This window comes from Diprion similis, chromosome 6 (genome assembly GCF_021155765.1).
Source record: "Diprion similis isolate iyDipSimi1 chromosome 6, iyDipSimi1.1, whole genome shotgun sequence".
NCBI classification, from domain to species: domain Eukaryota; kingdom Metazoa; phylum Arthropoda; class Insecta; order Hymenoptera; family Diprionidae; genus Diprion; species Diprion similis.
This window is the reverse complement of record NC_060110.1, coordinates 5,733,678-5,750,688: the sequence shown is the minus strand read 5'-3', so window position 1 is coordinate 5,750,688 and position 17,011 is coordinate 5,733,678. Positions and strand designations below refer to the sequence as shown.

The 17,011-nt window shown below is 37.9% G+C and overlaps 1 protein-coding gene across 4 annotated transcripts in view; it reads right to left on the bottom strand.

Annotated features, from left to right (window-relative positions):
• The window catches only part of LOC124407484 (aryl hydrocarbon receptor nuclear translocator homolog), a 25,822-nt gene extending 8,811 nt beyond the window's left edge, over window positions 1-17,011 (bottom strand). The window contains exons 1-4 of one of the 4 annotated variants that reach the window (XM_046883664.1): window positions 16,835-17,011; window positions 16,468-16,516; window positions 8,504-8,584; window positions 428-588 (exon numbers count right to left, since the gene is read on the bottom strand). In XM_046883664.1, coding sequence (XP_046739620.1) covers window positions 428-588; window positions 8,504-8,584; window positions 16,468-16,516; window positions 16,835-16,877 — 334 coding nt within the window. In that variant the 5' untranslated portion in view covers window positions 16,878-17,011. Of the gene's footprint in view, window positions 1-427; window positions 589-5,331; window positions 5,506-8,503; window positions 8,585-13,732; window positions 14,408-16,467; window positions 16,517-16,834 lie in introns of those variants that run through there. The other 3 variants (XM_046883662.1, XM_046883663.1, XM_046883665.1) reach the window with 3 other exon arrangements.

Below are 17,011 nucleotides of genomic sequence, written 5' to 3'. Positions count from 1 at the left end.
CCGACGGCGATAAATGTCACTTATATTTACTTTTCTCAAAGTCCATCTCATACAAACAGTAGCAAATACAAATACCAAAAAACAGTTTTGTTTCACACAACAATAATGCCAAGAAATGTATTCCTGATTATTGAATTACCACTGATTGTAGGAATACATTTGGCTTAGCTTCCCACGTGAAAAACAAAAAAGTTTTTGAATATTTTTTATTCCGCACTGCGTGTAAAATTTCACTGACTGTGGAATTTTCACGTCGGTGCTGTAAAGGTTTTTGTAATAATCAAAAAGAGCGATATTTTACTCGGTCGGTAAAGACTGACTACAACATCATCTTAAACCACATTTTCATATTTCCTCAAAGCTAACTGATAACGAATTCTTTCATGTGTATAAACAAACATCTTGTAAAATGATTTTTCAAACTCACCCCTTAATGCCTTCATGTGGGCAACAGCCATCCTGAGGATCGTTAGCTTGTCCGGTTTACGAGCAAGAGCCGAACACGTTGGCACCATGTCCGAAAGCTCGGTGATGTACGCGGTCATCTTGTTTCTCCTACGACGTTCAATCTCACAATGATTTTCCCGGCTGCAAGAAGACGAATTGAAGCTTAATTACGTACACCATTTAATCTCTTCAATTTTGTTGGCAAATTTTTTTTACACATAACAAATATTTTTCTTCGCCCAAGTAAAAAATATAATCAAAAACCAAGCAATGATTTGTCTGATTTCAAAATTTCTGTAATACAACAATTATGATTCCACCAGTTTCGTAAGAAATTTTGACCCACCTTGACCCGCCATTCCAAGTTTTCTACGCATATCGTTATTTAATCTTTTTTCCTCAACTGAAAAATCGGATCAACTGCTTTTCAATATGAAAAAGTTTTATACACATAATTTTGGTACCAAAGAGTAAAAGAAAACTTATTAGTTGGTGCAAAAAGTGAATCAATTCAATCGAATTACCTCACGAATTATTCTCTTTCGATTTTACTCTTAAGCTATAACAACTTTGAAGCATTGATTTTTCTCAAGAAACAATCACTATATAACCGTGTTACGTAAATTTTTGTGTTAGCTACTGATTCACCGAATTCTGTTAATATAATATACAGGGTGAACTTCCTGCACGGTCCGACGAAGGAGGAGCCTCAATCGGTTGAGACTCCTCCCCTTTTGATTCCTACTCCTTCGCGTCACAATAACAGTGTATGATTACCGACCGAGTTTCAGATTTATGCTACATGTGTGGACGAAAACAGATTTGGTGATTAGGGTACCCAGCCGATAACCACGCACTATTCTTGTGACGCGACGAGTATGAATGAAAGAAGGCGGAGCCTCAGCTGACTAAAGTTGTTCCTTCAAAAGACCGAAAGAAAAATAATCCTGTATAACCTCAAAAAATCGGACCAATGATTAATTAGCATATTCGATGGAAAATTTAGCCGCTTGTATGAAGGTTTCCTCATTATAGCTCGAGAAGAAGATGATGATGAAGGTTCATTTTCAACTGTCGATCACCGCCATGCCATATCGCATATTATTAGGCATTATACTGTGCACTATAACTGAATACCAAAGTCGAGTACGCAAATATCTGTAGTATAATAAAAGCTTTGAAGTATCTCGTCGAATATTAAAAATAAAAAAATAAAAAAATCACAGTACAATATAAGAGTGATAAGAGTTAAAATTGATAAAAACTGAAAACAAAACAAGAAAAAAACAAAAAAAAAAAAAAAAGGAAAAGGAACGACAGTGATCGCGTTTCCCGCGCCGAGTCTGCCCGCCCTTTGACCCGATCTTCTGTTTCGACGCAGGGCGCAGAGTGTACCTGAGCATACGTGCGCATGTGTGGTTGCACACCTATGACGCACGTACGTAAAGAGGCAGCGCGTGTGTGTACCTCCGAAGCGCATCTGATTTGCGTAATGCCCGGCTATCTTTGCAATTTAAAGAAGCAGAGAAAGGTAGCTGCAACAGCTCTCGCAATTTAAGTCTTGAAGACGAAGAAGAAGAAGAAGAAGAAGAAGAGGAGGAGGAGGAAGAAGAAGCGAGGTTGCAGGTACATTAGGTGTTCGATGGGATATACTTATACGGTACATTCCACACCGAATCGACAACACGTTATCGTCCCATAACTGAAAACCTGGGGTCAAATTTTTTTTAGTTATATATATTAATACAGATTTTACACCATATTTTCCCCCTATTGACGGTGCTCATTCTGAACTATGGATTTATGGGTTGCGAGAACGAAGTTGTTGTTTTACTTCATTTATCAAACCGATTAATTTTAAGCATTTGCGTCAGAGTTTTAAGTTTATCTAATGTCGTTAAACAAATTCCTAGAAATTCCACTCAGTATAGTAGAGAGAAAAGACGTTGGCACGAATAAAAATAAATTTCACCCGTAGCGTAGTTGACATCAATTTTTTACCACAAATCCGTACGGTAAATTGGTAATTAATACAAAAATAAAAAATTTACTTCCGATTTTTCACAACCTAAATTTTATCTGTAATTTTAGCATTATGAAATTAGACAAAAGATTTCCAAAATTTTTAATGTGATCATTTAAGCGATAAGAATTACAGCACACTTTATTCTACATATATCGAAAACTGTCTTTCTATTCATGGAGAGTTATTGAGTTAAGGTGATTGGCTGACCAAAAATTAATACTACTTATTAATTTAATTACGATTAAATCTTCGAAAAATCGACTAAATCTTAATGCTATAGATGTTTAAAAATTTAAAAAGAATTTCAAACAAAGCATTGATACCAAGCTCTTGTTTATAATTCCAATATTTCGTACTTTCGTATTGTTAAATAGATCTTCACAGCTCACAAGTCTAATAATTTGCTGTACATGTTGAATCTATGATTATCGCAAAGTAAAACTAATAAAAACGCATCAATCTCCTCAACCAACCAACCTCCTCAAATGGATCGATAAAATTTAATTGGCACGGAATGCCCCGTATGTAATAAGTCGATATAGATACACACGTATGCACGTACATACGTATGTGCTGAACTACACTAATACGCGAGAAGAAGAACGTCGGTAGGTAAGTTTAAAACGCGGCGTGTATACGAAGAGGGTACTGCAAGTCTTTTGCGGTAGGGTTTATCCTTCTTCGGCCGAAGCAAAATCAGCAAGAATGAAGCGAGCGCGGGAGGATCGGGCTGCATGGGTCAGAGGTCACGCATACTAGCGTCTGCATGCAGCCTCTCACAGCAGCCTGTGCTTCTACCGCGACGAGCATCTTCTCGGCCCCGACCAGAGAAGAGAAGAAAAGAGAAGGGAAGAGAAGAGAAGAGAAGAATAGAATAAGAATTGTATGCACCAAGTATGTTTCTGCTTCTTCGTAACCCCCGCATCGTCATTTCAGACTTCACGGTGTTAAAGCCAGTTAGTTTTAGGGGAACAAGGGAGAAGGGATTAGAATTTACCATTTTTCATGTTAAATAGATTAAATTTTCGATGTTTTTTAATTATTATTATTATTTTCTTTTTCATCAACTAAAATAAACCAAAAAAAATCAATTAGATGCTTGATAACAATATTTATGTTTTTGTTTAAAAGTAGGAAGAAAATAATTTGGGATTAGTGCACGTCATCCGTAGATAATGATACTCGATTAAACTGTAAAAATTATGGTTTTTGTGAAACATAAGAGAATATTGAGATTCGGTGTATGTTTAATTTTTTTTTATTTATTTATTTCTTTTCTATGTCAAATTGGAAATATAAACATTGTTCTCAAGCATCAATTCATTTTTCAAATCTATTTTGGTTTGTGAAAAAGAGTAACTGACTGGTAAAAGTACGAGGGTTTTAGGTGAAAATTGACTACTTAAGGGTACTTTTAGGGAAATAAGGGACGCACTGTGTAGCCTGTTATTTGCTGAGTTTCGACTCTTTTTCCACAGATTTTCTCGACGATCGTCTACATTTCCGTTATTATTTTCCATGTGGTTGTAAAATTTTTCTCTCTCTGTCTTTCAATTTTGCACACAATCTGCAGATTATTGACAATTTTTTTTCTTTTCTATCTGGAACGATGTGGGATAATCATTCTTTTATATACGTAGGTATGTATACAGATTTCAAACCACAGAAATGAAAAAGAATGAAGAAAATGATATAGGAATCAAGAAACGAAGCCTTGCTTTTATGTGTGAAAATGATGATTGGCAAACAACGATGCATATCCTGCATCATAATATGTGGAATTCTGAATTAACGCAGTTTCTTTTCTTGTCCTCATTTCGATAAAACAGGTATTCAATTATATTCGCTTCAGTAGCATGTTTAATGCTGATTGCTGATACACAAGTACGTGATATGTAATTGTTAATTTACGTCCATCGACTTATTTCGCGGAATTTCAGTTACCCGTGTAGTTGTAAAATCTTCAACAACAGAATTTCCTTATTCATTTCTAAGGTAATTTGTCCAAATAAACAGTCCAGACTTGCCGCTTATTTTAATCTCGTCATTTTGAATTTTTACCCGCAGTAATTGTTGTTCCTACAATCAAATATTATACATCGACAAAGTAACCGGATTTTATTTTTTAAACACCTACAATAAAGCAATCGAGCTCAATTCTATGTTTCTACGTTATCATAATCTATACTTTTCATGTTTCTCCTTTTGATTCAAAACATTTTTCAACATGAGTATTTCAACGTCCTGCGCTACAACCTTTAACCTAACCTGAGTTTGAACCATTATTATTATTAAAGCACCGCGTTGGGGGTCCTGTTATGTTTAGTATCTCAAGTCTCAACCGAGTCCCTTGTGATACGTCATACGTGCAGTTTTTCGGAGTAAAATTAATCCGCATTGCATCCTCTGCATTCACCAATGTCACGGTAGTATTATAACTCGTGTATAAATTATCTCATCACTGAATGAACGTCAGTGTCGTTACAGTGTACCTATAATTAAATCACGTAACTCTCACAACTTTCAAATTAGCTGATCGACGTCATTCGAACCGACACGTAAGTAACATGCCATAGTGAGGCGTACGGTGGAGAAAAATTTGGCAGCAATATCACCTGGATAAAAATGAAAATCAAGTAGATTTTATAACAATAAAAACGATTCAAATTATAGGAGTAATTCCCTCTAAATTCAATATGCCGAGGATAAACAAAATGCTGCATGTATAACGTATTTTTATTTTAGTATCAATGACGAGTATCCATTTGTCTGCAACATCTTCGAATTTCCTCTCTCTCTCTCCCTTTCTCTCTTCTCAATTATTTGACTTTGGCTTTATTTTCGTCATATAATTTTACCTAGATTCCAAGGAGGGCACGTGCAGTGTCTCGCTGCAGGGTGTACGATACGAGGGGGTGGAACGAAGGTTGGTATACCGGAACCCGTGTCGCGGTTAAATAAATAAGATGGCCGCGGTTCGTACGTATAAACGGTATAAACTCTCGACGCCGACGGCGACGTCGTCTCGACGCTGACCGTTCGATCGTACTGATACCGCGGGGATCAACGAGCGTCGGGTTCGGACGTCTCCGCGCTTCCCACGCGGAGTCCCCGAGATGCGCGCAAATCCCATCGCGAAGTAAAGGGGTTGCGGAAGGATTTACTTCTTGCCGACACTTTTCTCTCCTCACTTTCCGACCTTGGATTTTAGGATGAATCAGCTCCACCGTGTTGGAGTTCCTAACGTTATTGTTATGTTGCACATTTCGAAAAAGTCGTTATTTTTCCACCTTAGGATTACCTCAAATTTAGTAAACCGTTAATAAAGTATCAGCAAACTTAGATTTTGTAAATTCAACTTATTCAGTTATTCTAATGGTGCAAAATAGTCATTTTTGTTTCAACGTTTCGATACGATTGTCTGAATCGATGGTGTTAGGAAAATAAGGGAAATCAGTTGTAAACAGCCAGATGTGTTATTTGCACCAATGCATTATAGCGGAATGGGATAAAGAGTCCTGGGGAAACACCGTTCGAGTATCCTCGGGCTGATTTCAGGAAAAATGCAAATGATTGTTTGCCTTCTCGTAAGAGTAAATTGGAAAGCAATTTTTCTACAGGGTTTTTCCTGGGCTGATGCTAGTTTTTTCATGCAAAAGTTGTATTTTCGAAAAGTACTCTCTCATGTCACAACAATGGTATCGCTAACTCGTTTTCAATGAAAAATGGACCAAGACGGTTTTTCCTCTGGACCCTTCGAGTGAATCGACAATTCTTATAAGTACACTACGTACAATAGAAATGAATCTGGGTTATCTCGAATAACACACGATAATTTGATGTCAATGATTTGAGGAAAGGTTTATAACTCGTACGTCCAAAACTGTTGTTATCCATTTTTAGAATGATTTTGAACAAGTTGAATTTCTAAAATATGAACGTATTTTGATTTATAAAGATTTACTCAATTTCAGACAATCCCAAAGTTGCTAAATAATATACTCTATTAAAAATACATGGTTAAATTAAAATTGTAAACTTCATCCTCGTGGACTTTGAGGGTTGAGTGTGTACTTTACTGATAAAAAAATATACTGCAAGGAAATGGTTGGATAACCGATAATTTTTTTTTTTGCTTGTTCAAGTAATCACGACGGAGTAAGTTTATATTATTCGTTTTTTCTGACAACGGTTGGAGAGTTTCAAGTTCAGGTTTTTTGCTGGCCTAAGAATCGAATGTTGCTTCCTTTCTGTATTTGTTTTGTTGTAGAAAATAATTAATTACTACACAATGCGATCTTATATTATATCAAATCTTGTAAAATGATTCTATTAAAAAATGTTGTATTACGATAATTATTATGCACCGATATACATATATGTGCAATCAAAAAAGCATAGGTATATGATAGTGGAGTAAAAAAACGGGACTTCTTGGTTTACGGTGGAATCGCGAAATATCAGCGTGAAAACACGGTAAGAACTCTGCGACTACCAGGTAAGCAGCAGGTTCATGTCTGAGGTTTGATCTCCACCTGTAGCAGTTCGCTATCACGGAGGGCGCAGCTTTGCGGTGACGGTAATTGCATTATTATAACTGAAAAGTATATTGCAAAAGGTCCGCTTTATAGCGTCGTCGCTAAAGCAACGATTTCGTCTGCTGAGGACACCGCGGCGGTTTTGCTTTATGCACATTTTTTTCCGTTCTTTCTTTAATTTTCTTTTTCTCTTCTCTTTTAACACAGGCGTGGCTATGAGAACAAAATATTGGTGTACTTGACGATCAGCAAATCATTTCAGGTATTATATATTATAATAGAAATTTAAACGTACGATTAACTTTGTGCAGACTATTATTACACCGATAAGAAATTGTGAAGCTTAGCAGATTGAGTGTTCGACTGCGCATGCGCAAGCTTCGTCGGTTTTTCATGCAGGCTTGCCAACTCAACATTTAGCTGCACAAACTCGGCTTATAGAGGTTATGTAGTAGCCTTGGTGAAGAGAATTTTTTTAGGTTAAGGTGCCGCTGAAGTGACTTGAAATATCAAATCGTGACGTCATAAATACGTGCAGCGCCTATGAACGTTGAACGGTGAACTAAGGCCGCTGATTTCATTGGCTTGTTCTGTTAGATCCAACCAATGATGTCAGTTACAGATCGGAACATACTTCTTGTGGACCATAAACGGGCTGCTGTCACATGAAAAACGCGTATACGAATCGAGCCATGTTTACAAAAAAATAACTGATAGTATAAGTTTTCCCGGATAACGTGTGTGCTTTTGTACGTGTGAATCTCCCTGGCGAGGGTGAAAGAAATTGTGGAACAGTGCAATCAGTGAATATTCAACATGCGGTAGCTCCGATCGGCCATGTTTGTTGTCGCGTGATTTTATTCACTTCATCATTCTTTATTATAAACATTATCAGCGATTTGCCTGAGCAGTGACTGAGATTCACACGTACACTATTATTCAAGCTACGATTTAAAATATTTCCGAGTAAGATTCATACTGTCGTTATCGCAGGATTCGTATAGGCGTTTTCACCCAATTTCCCCGCTTCTGACGTCACGAAATATATATATGACATGCCAGGTCAGCGGGGCCTTAAGAAGACTTGAAGCAGTTGATATAGTGATTGGGGAATCTAGGGAATTTTTGTTGTTAACTGACTGATGCAACCGACGACTGCTAAGAATCATGACAACAATGAAGACGACTCGATCCACGTTGCATTACTTATTTTGCGTCTTTCCACACTTAAGGCCCCGATGACCTGTAATTATTATGAATTGTGGCTCAGACGTTATCTACAAATGCAGAATAATTCGCGCAGACAGATTTCCGATTAAACCTTGACTTCCTTTTTGTCATTTTCGTTATTTTCAAGCTATAAACGTTTCGTATTCTGATAAATAATATTTTAAATATATTTGTAAGAGATGTGAAAATTTTGATGGTCCATATTTTCTTCTCTTTCAATTTCTAATCCATAATCGTATTTTCAAGTGAGAATCCTTATTACCTGGCGAACCTTTCCTTGTCTTGCATACTGTCGTCCTCCATTCTGCCGTATTTTCCCCCGCTCGGGTCGTCCTCATCGGATCTGAAATGAGAATAAAAAATGAATTAAGTAGAAATAAATTTTGAATCATTTAAAGCAGAAGGCAAAAAAAAAAACACATCAGCACAACAATTTCCATCGTCGAAGACAAAACTAGCGATTCAATTTGACTCAAAGATAGTATCTTGCTAAAATCCAATAATTATGTAATGTACAGTTGCGACAAGTAACTATAATTTTTCGCAGTCATTTAAAGCAATGACATGTAATTTTCAACTTTTTTTAGATACCATAGCAACTAATGTGAGGTACTTTATACCTATAGATTTATTGTTGCGGAAAACAAGTGGATTGGAAATAAAATGATCTGTCTTCGATTTAAAAATTCGTTTTAGAAATTTGTCAAACCTCCGAGGTTTCCGGTTACAAATTTCCCATAGAACAACTGACTGCGAGTTAAATTGTGATTAACAATAACGTATGTCTTGTTGAATCATAAGATTATCACCTATACATTTTTATGATTATACGTTTCGATTTTTTATTCATCTTACAAATTAACGAACTGAGGAAAAAACTGTCCCCAAGAGACTGGAGAAGAATTTCACTTACGAATAAATTGACGTTAGAATAGGACAAACTATACAAATTTTTCGGTGATAAAATACTGAAATCATGTGAATTTTCTGAAATTTTTAATAACAGAAAGTTTCAGTTGAAATTCAGTATTCAAAAAACATTTTTTTCTGTATCACAGAGACTTTTTGAAAATCATATTCAACTTGATTAAATTCTGCATTTGGCCTTTTAAAACTTTTGTTTCGTCACATTATCGAGTTATCCGTACGTATAACGCATCTTCAAAACAGTCCAAGCTTCAAGCTTATATGAATTCGCGGGGACTAAATTCTCAAAAGCTGCAAAAGATACTTCGAAATACGCATAATCCTGTAATTCTTGATGCACATCCAAATGACGTACGATTGCGGCATCGCCGTGTTATAAGAGGACCGAGTATATCACCTTAATGCGGCGGGGGGAGGTAAGGGGAAGAAGAATCACGGGTTGGCAGGGGCAGAAAACGGGGGGAGGCGAGGAGGAGGATCGAGATCAGCGCATCCGGGTACCACGCGGATTGAACCTCTTGGGCCCCCCTAGGTATAAGTAGATACATACACGCACACACCCTTCACTTCTACATATAGGTATACGTATACAGAATCATCCTCGATTCTAACCACCACCACCAACAACATGCAGCGTAACGCTGTGCGGTATGGCGTTATATATATATATATATATATATATATATATATATATATATAAAATATATGTATATACATAGTGCACTGGCTTTGTGCACATGCATTACCCCTGCAAAGTGCAACGGTGGGTAGGTATGTATGTATATGTAATGCCGACACCGAAGCCACTGAGAGAAATATGAGAAGAAGCGAATGGCGATTTATGGAGTACAACGGCCAATGATGCGCCTCGAGCATCCTATGTGAACCCATGTCAGTTCTACTACCCCATGTATATTATAAGACGGTGTTTGCCTGTACGGTATGCAGAAAAAATGGATTGCTTTAACGAGTCAAGAAATTAAATTAGGGATTATTTTTTACAGAATAAAAATTCAATATACTGAGGGTTCTTCTTGAAAGGACCTGCTTGACAATTGCAACTAGTCTAGGTTATAAGTGTAGCCAACTTCGTACAAATGTTACCAACATGGTGGGTAGAGTCGCGATCCGGTGATTCTTAATAGGCGAGAGGTTATAGTTGACTGTCACTTGTCAACGAGTCTAGAGAATTCTAGGGATTTTTTTCTGGTCAAACGACAGTTCGCCGCGATGTATCTAACCTCAAAAATTTTAACAGCAGTCGATGTTGAACACACGACTGCCAGAGAAACTGTGAAAATTTTTGAGGTTACGTTTACGACGGTTGGTCACCATAGAAAAAAAACTGCTCTCGGATTGTGTCGCATGCGTATTAAATTCTAGCAGACGACGAACCATTCTATCATTATCAATTCACACTGTATATATGTAATAATTATACATGCGGTAGACTGTGGCTATTCGTTTCTTTTTTTCTTTCTTTCTTTTTTTTTTCGCTCGTCTGTTTTACGATACAAAAATACCGTTATCGGTACTCAATTGCCTCCGATCGCATACGCGACATGTATATATGTATAAATTACTTGCACGCGTATGTATATATAGTACATCTGAATACGTCAGTGCAGGTATCTTTATAGTCGCGAATATTACATTTAACGCGTCGCTACAACTCGTATATAAAATAGGTATACATATTACTACTGGGGAAGTTTAATGTCCGTGCATATGCGACTGTGATATGACGATTTCTTTTTTCTTTGTTTTCCAACCATTACAGCCACCCACGTTCTTTCATGTTACTACAGTTTTTGGAAATACTTTATAATATACAGAAATTCAGCAACTCAATTTTTTGCGTGTATACATGTTTCAGATGAATTTTTGGTACAATTATCGCTGGATATCGAAGCAAAACTCCTGGGGGGGGTGGTACGGAATGGTCTGAAACGCAATGTTTTGAAACGTTCTCACGAAGGGAAAGGATTGTTTGATTCAGGTGATATTTATTCGTTTGCTTCGACTAAATGCGGTAAACACAATATACTTACTTAATTCAACAAAATATTTTTTTCCTGCTATGGGACGCAATGTTATGAAACCCCCAAACGACTCCTATAATCGGTCTTTCGTATGTGCTAATCTTCGTGCCCCCACTCCTTTGTACCCGAGCACAAAAACTTATTTTAGTAGTTGAAGTCATGGTAAATCACTAATATTTTGTTACGGAGAAAATATAAGGATATAAGCTGGTATAATGTGTGTTACAAATATTATACATATATGTTTTATTATATCCGTAAATAAAAGTGCATATATGGGTATAATGTATGTACACCGTGGGAATTAACCATCCAATAACCACAAATCTCTATTACGTGACGTGATCAACCAAGTTTGCGTGTACATCGGATCGGTTTGTAACATCCGTACCGTGTAATATCAACTATGTATTAAAATTTAGGTGCAGGAATTATGTTTGAAATTACTGCGCTATAATTTGACCGCATTGATTTTTTTGCATGATTCTTTTATAATGAAAAATAATTTTTTTTACAAAAGCTGCAAAGTTTAGAAGACAAAACGAATAACGAGTTAATTTCGTCAGAACTGTAAGTCGCCATTTTAACTGAAATGGTCAACGTGTAACTGCAAGAGGTCATATATGGCAGTGTGTTTACACTCGTTGTTACTGAAAATTTCAGCTGATCGTGCAGCAACAATTATATGTATATTTGGTGTATTAAACACGAGTCGCGAGTTGTTATATATACTGAAACCGACAACTTGATACGCGACGTAACAAGATCGCGATTTATAACCGAGCGTTTCTCTTTGTATTCCCAATATACGATTCGATACATTTTGACAAAGTTTCCAGAACCATTCTGGGCTTTATTAAAATGTGAAATTGTTACGAATTATGAATGAAATTGCTTGACTGCAACTGGCCAGAATCATGCATATATATTTGAAAATACAGATCGTTTCCTTATGGCAAATCCGGGTTTCCAACTGGCTCTAACGATGTCCACATGATACGTGAAGAATCGGCGGTACTTCTACTATATCCGCTGAGACTATAAAAATGCCCGTTTCTAATGTTACTATCGTACGTGTAATACTAGTGTAAAACAAGCGTTACGGTATGCATGTGCAACTGCGGGTATAATAGCCTAAATACCGATTAGATATACGCATACAAATGCCTGTGTATATACACATTGTATAATAATGCACGAAGCGATTTCACCGTCTCGAAACCGACAAGACGAGAGAAAAAGAGGAATTATGGAATGGAAAAAAGAACGAGAATAATAAAGTAAATAATAATAAACGTAAATTGATCTAAACGAAAAAGCAGCATAAAAAAATAATTACTATACGTATAATCGATGTGATATATATAACGAAAGTGCAAGATTACGATGTTTAAAATGGAATATTGTACCGCGAGGAAGTTAAATTACACAATCGTGTAAACCTTGTGTGTACCAACACTGCCCGTATTTTTATGCTTTCTTTTTCTTCTTTATGCGCGTGATTTTTGTAGAATAAAGAAAACCTGTTTATATTTGTTTTCCTTATTTTGATGGGAGATTCTAAATTTTTTGCATCCAAAACTTCTTCGTTTTCCCTGGTTTTTCACAGCGGATATTTGATTAGAAATTGTGTGAATTGAATTGTACGAATTGATTTTTCGGAAAGTGGTGTTCTGTCTTAGAAACATTTAGAGGTAAGATAAAAGTCCTTCTTTATCCAAGACTTTTGCTACGCGGACATTCCTAGGTGCGTACACAAAGTTTCGCGATATTTCTACGACTGAATGGTATTAGTTTCAAAGTAACCGCAGGATATGTTATATGCTGTCTCGGGATTTTCTCTATATGATTGAATGCCCCGAATGAATTCTCCAAGCTTTTAACGATCCTACAGTTTACATTTTCTCTGATTTTTGTCTCTGATGTATCCCATTCTAATTAAATTAACGAACAAAAAATGTAATCCATCGTTACAAATTAAATGTTATTTAAAGTCTTTGCTCTGTACTTGTATACCCGTTTTTCATTGGAAACTAAATCAGGAATATACACAGGTATGCTACTAAGTATTCTCTAAAACCGTAACATTAAAAACGATATGAGAATTTGAATTTCAAATTTCAATATTTTCAGGTACATCGAAAATCTTTCACCATTCCAGGTTTTCAGACAGAGTAACAACCTCTCGTTCTTTAAGAAAAACGCAGAGTGGACTTTTTGAGACTATACAATTGGGTGTCAATCCAACACTAATTAGTGTTAAATATCCAAATTCACGATAAAAAAAGAAAGAAAATTTTCTACAGTAGTTCAAACCTGTAACGTTTCATAAATTTTAACACCACCGTATAGTGCGATGTCTTTCTCTTTCACGAGGTTCTCTTTTAAACATCTTTTCTCATACTTTCCACACGCCATTCTATAAATCCATTAAATCATGATAATCGCTATCACCGCCTCCACCTCGATCCGTGGCACCCTGAATGACAAACGTGCATTGGACATGATTCGGTGCAGTTTACCTTCTCCTCTTAGTCTGCGAGGCATCGGACGCTGTACCTGTCATCTGGTGTATATGGTGCGGCGACAAGGCGGCGTTACCCTGGGGGTACGAAAGCAATTGAGAGCCGGGGGTGGACCCGGAGTGTCCACCGGATACTGGAGCTCCGGAGTTAGGGCCCAGCTGGTAACCGATCGGCGCCGGAACTCCGGCGTAGGAACCGGAAACCGGAGCGTTTCCAGGACCCTGATGAAGTCCGACGGCATAGCCCGCGCCAACCCCAGCGGATCCACTGCTTCCGTACATTCCGTCGCTGCCAGGGTAATCTATCTTTATTGGTGGGGATATGGATGGATGGATGGATGGATGGATGGATGGATGGATGTCGGACGATCTTCAGAAAAGGTTGCTTTTCCCCTCGATTCTTATTTTGCACCTCCTGCAGATCTGAATCGCTCTTTGGCCTTGAACCCGAGAAGTGTTGTCACATTATTATCATCCAATGATGGTCTGAGCGGCACCAGCTTCATTGATAAACGAGTGACACAGCACACAGCACACAACGGCACCTTGCACACCGCATCCACGGGGTTCGCGTTGATAATGACAATGCCGATCCGCGATTCGAATATCGGTCCCGACGACGGTTAACCGGGAGAAGTTGTGGTAACCCGCACTGCACACCACCCACAACTCTAACCAACTGACTGGTGCTGATTCTTCCACCATACCGGGAGCATTATGTGCGCCGGTGGTGCTCCGGTAAAGACTATCACTTCTCCCACCATTAAACCGCCGCGTGCAGGTACCACTCATTCTGTATCCCGTGTACGGGTCGTCCTGTACTGAGTACTGACTACCTCCTCCGAGTCTACGGAGAGGAGGACCGCGGTTTGTTCCCCGTTCCCTTCAACGAGTGCATTTTCGGATCTGATAATGCTTATATGTAAACGAGAAACGAGGCTTTTGTTCGATGTCTTGGATTCTCTTCACCGACTCGATAAGACGAGTGATCCGATCAATGTAAAAAAGAGACCTCATTCTCGATGTTCGTAAAATTTCCAATGAGTTAAATCGATAACACTAAACTGATATTACGATCAAAAAACGACTGAAGGTCGGTTCGATATTTATCCTTAAGTTAACTTACAGATGAGTCAGTAGTCATTCACCCCTTAAGAAATAATACCACGCGAACGAAGTCAGTAACGTTATACAGTAACGATGAATAATTAGGGTTTTCTGAGATTTCATAAACCCACGATAAAAAAAACATAGTCATATATTTCGAAAGGTCAACTTTTTGAAAGTCATTATGAAACTGCACAATGATGATTTTTTCATAATAGTCACCAATGACGTGACTTTTTCCTGACTTTCCTCGATGAAGTTGTCATTTGCCTCGACTAAATACCCAAACATTATCTAAACTAATTCCATCTAAAAAAAATGAAAGGTTTATTCGTTCTAATTCCTTACCCGCCACAAAATTCTCTGCATAATAGAATAACTTCCCATCTTTTCTCTAACTTGCCTAACCATTTTTCAGGTTCCACGAGTTCCCGGTATTCTCTGACCAGTTGCCACCATATGACGATATCAAGCAATATCAATGATGATTTACAATATTCATATATTTCCACCAACACCTTGGAATCCAATCACGTCTTTTACTCGTAATTTCACCTCATTTGTGCAGATTAAGGACAAAATACCTTTATGGATACCGAGGTTTCGAAATAATGCCTTGCGGGTTAGTCAGAAGAAGCAAACCTTCCTGACGATTAGGAAAAATTCTTTAAGGCTCAAGTATGAAGCACGTCGTCGGTGAGTGATGGGGGGGGGGGGGGGGGGGGGGGGGGCAGGCACCAGCCATATTTTGACTCCCGCGCCTCTCGCGTACGACTCAAGTTCCGTGTACCGTTTGAGAATTAAGAAGCCTACCTAGCCTGTCGGCGAGTCTTAAAACGACCCGAACTCCTTTTGTCCGTGCTGCTTTCCCGAAAAGTTAACTCACCGGAGACAATAAGGGGGGGGGGGGAGGGCAACGTGCGGTCTAACCGTAACTGATCTTCTCTACGTTCCTCACTTGCCTGCGTGATGTATATATGTACCACGGTTACAGGGCGCTCTTTACTTTCCTTCTCCAGTACTTCTGCCGATATTTCTTCCTTTTTCTTTCTTTCTTGTTCTTGGAACCAAAGTTTGATCCAGAGGAGCGAAAAGGTGAGGGATTTAGAAAAAACAACGTACCGTGAATAATGCCTCGACAAGACATTGCCACGTTTTTTACCGGCTGGTTCACACTTCGGGATTAACTATATCGGAGAATGGGCGGCCCCGCTTCTGATCTTGATTCGACGTCGGATGAATTTATTTTTTGTACACGTGTTTTTTTTTCTTCATTTTTTGCTACGCTGTGCGAATTAGATCGCATAAAAAGGTGACGGAGGTTCTGGGCTATTTGCTCGGTCGGTAACGAAAGCCGAGAAACATTGCGTGTATTAGAATGAGAGAAGATCAGGTTAATCGGCCGCGATATGTTGTTATCAATGCCTCGTTTGAGTTAATTAAATCTGACGATGTTATAATTTGACTACTAATTGCGATTGACTTTGTCAAGAAAATATTCTATGCAGCCGATATTGAAGTTTTTCATCGTTGTTTAACCACAGATCGCATGCGAGTCTGCCCATGTTTTGTACACGGGAACAGGATTAATCAAGATAGATTTTTAAGAATGTTATTAGTACTTACCCTATACTGCCAGCTCTGCGTTTCTCTATTATCTTGCTTGGGTCAGTCCCTGAAAAATGCGATGAGGTTAGAGATGAACCGATTAAAGACGAATGGTTATTATTAAAGAGAATTTTCGAAGCTACGGAATCTCGATGACGTTTAATCCGCACTAGAATTTAAGAATTATTCATCACTGTGATGGAGATTTAATGTAGTGCGAGAGGCTGAATATTGGTTAAAACACTTGACAGAACAACGAGGAAAATAATGAGTAGGTTTTATAGAGAATGATCAACAAACTGACTTTGTATCTGTCGTGTGTGCAGGTATGTAGTATGTGCAGTGTGCTAACGTTGTGTTAATATTATTGACTGTTTATCATTACCTGGCATAGAATGGGTGATAGCGGACATCTGAATAGTAAACATTCAGGTTGTATTATTTGTTTTACACCATTTTGACACAATAACAGACTGTGCGTTATGATACGGTGACGCTTATTCTCGTACGACGTCAAAACTGGGTGTTTACAACGAGGGGTTACGCCATTTTGTAATTTTCT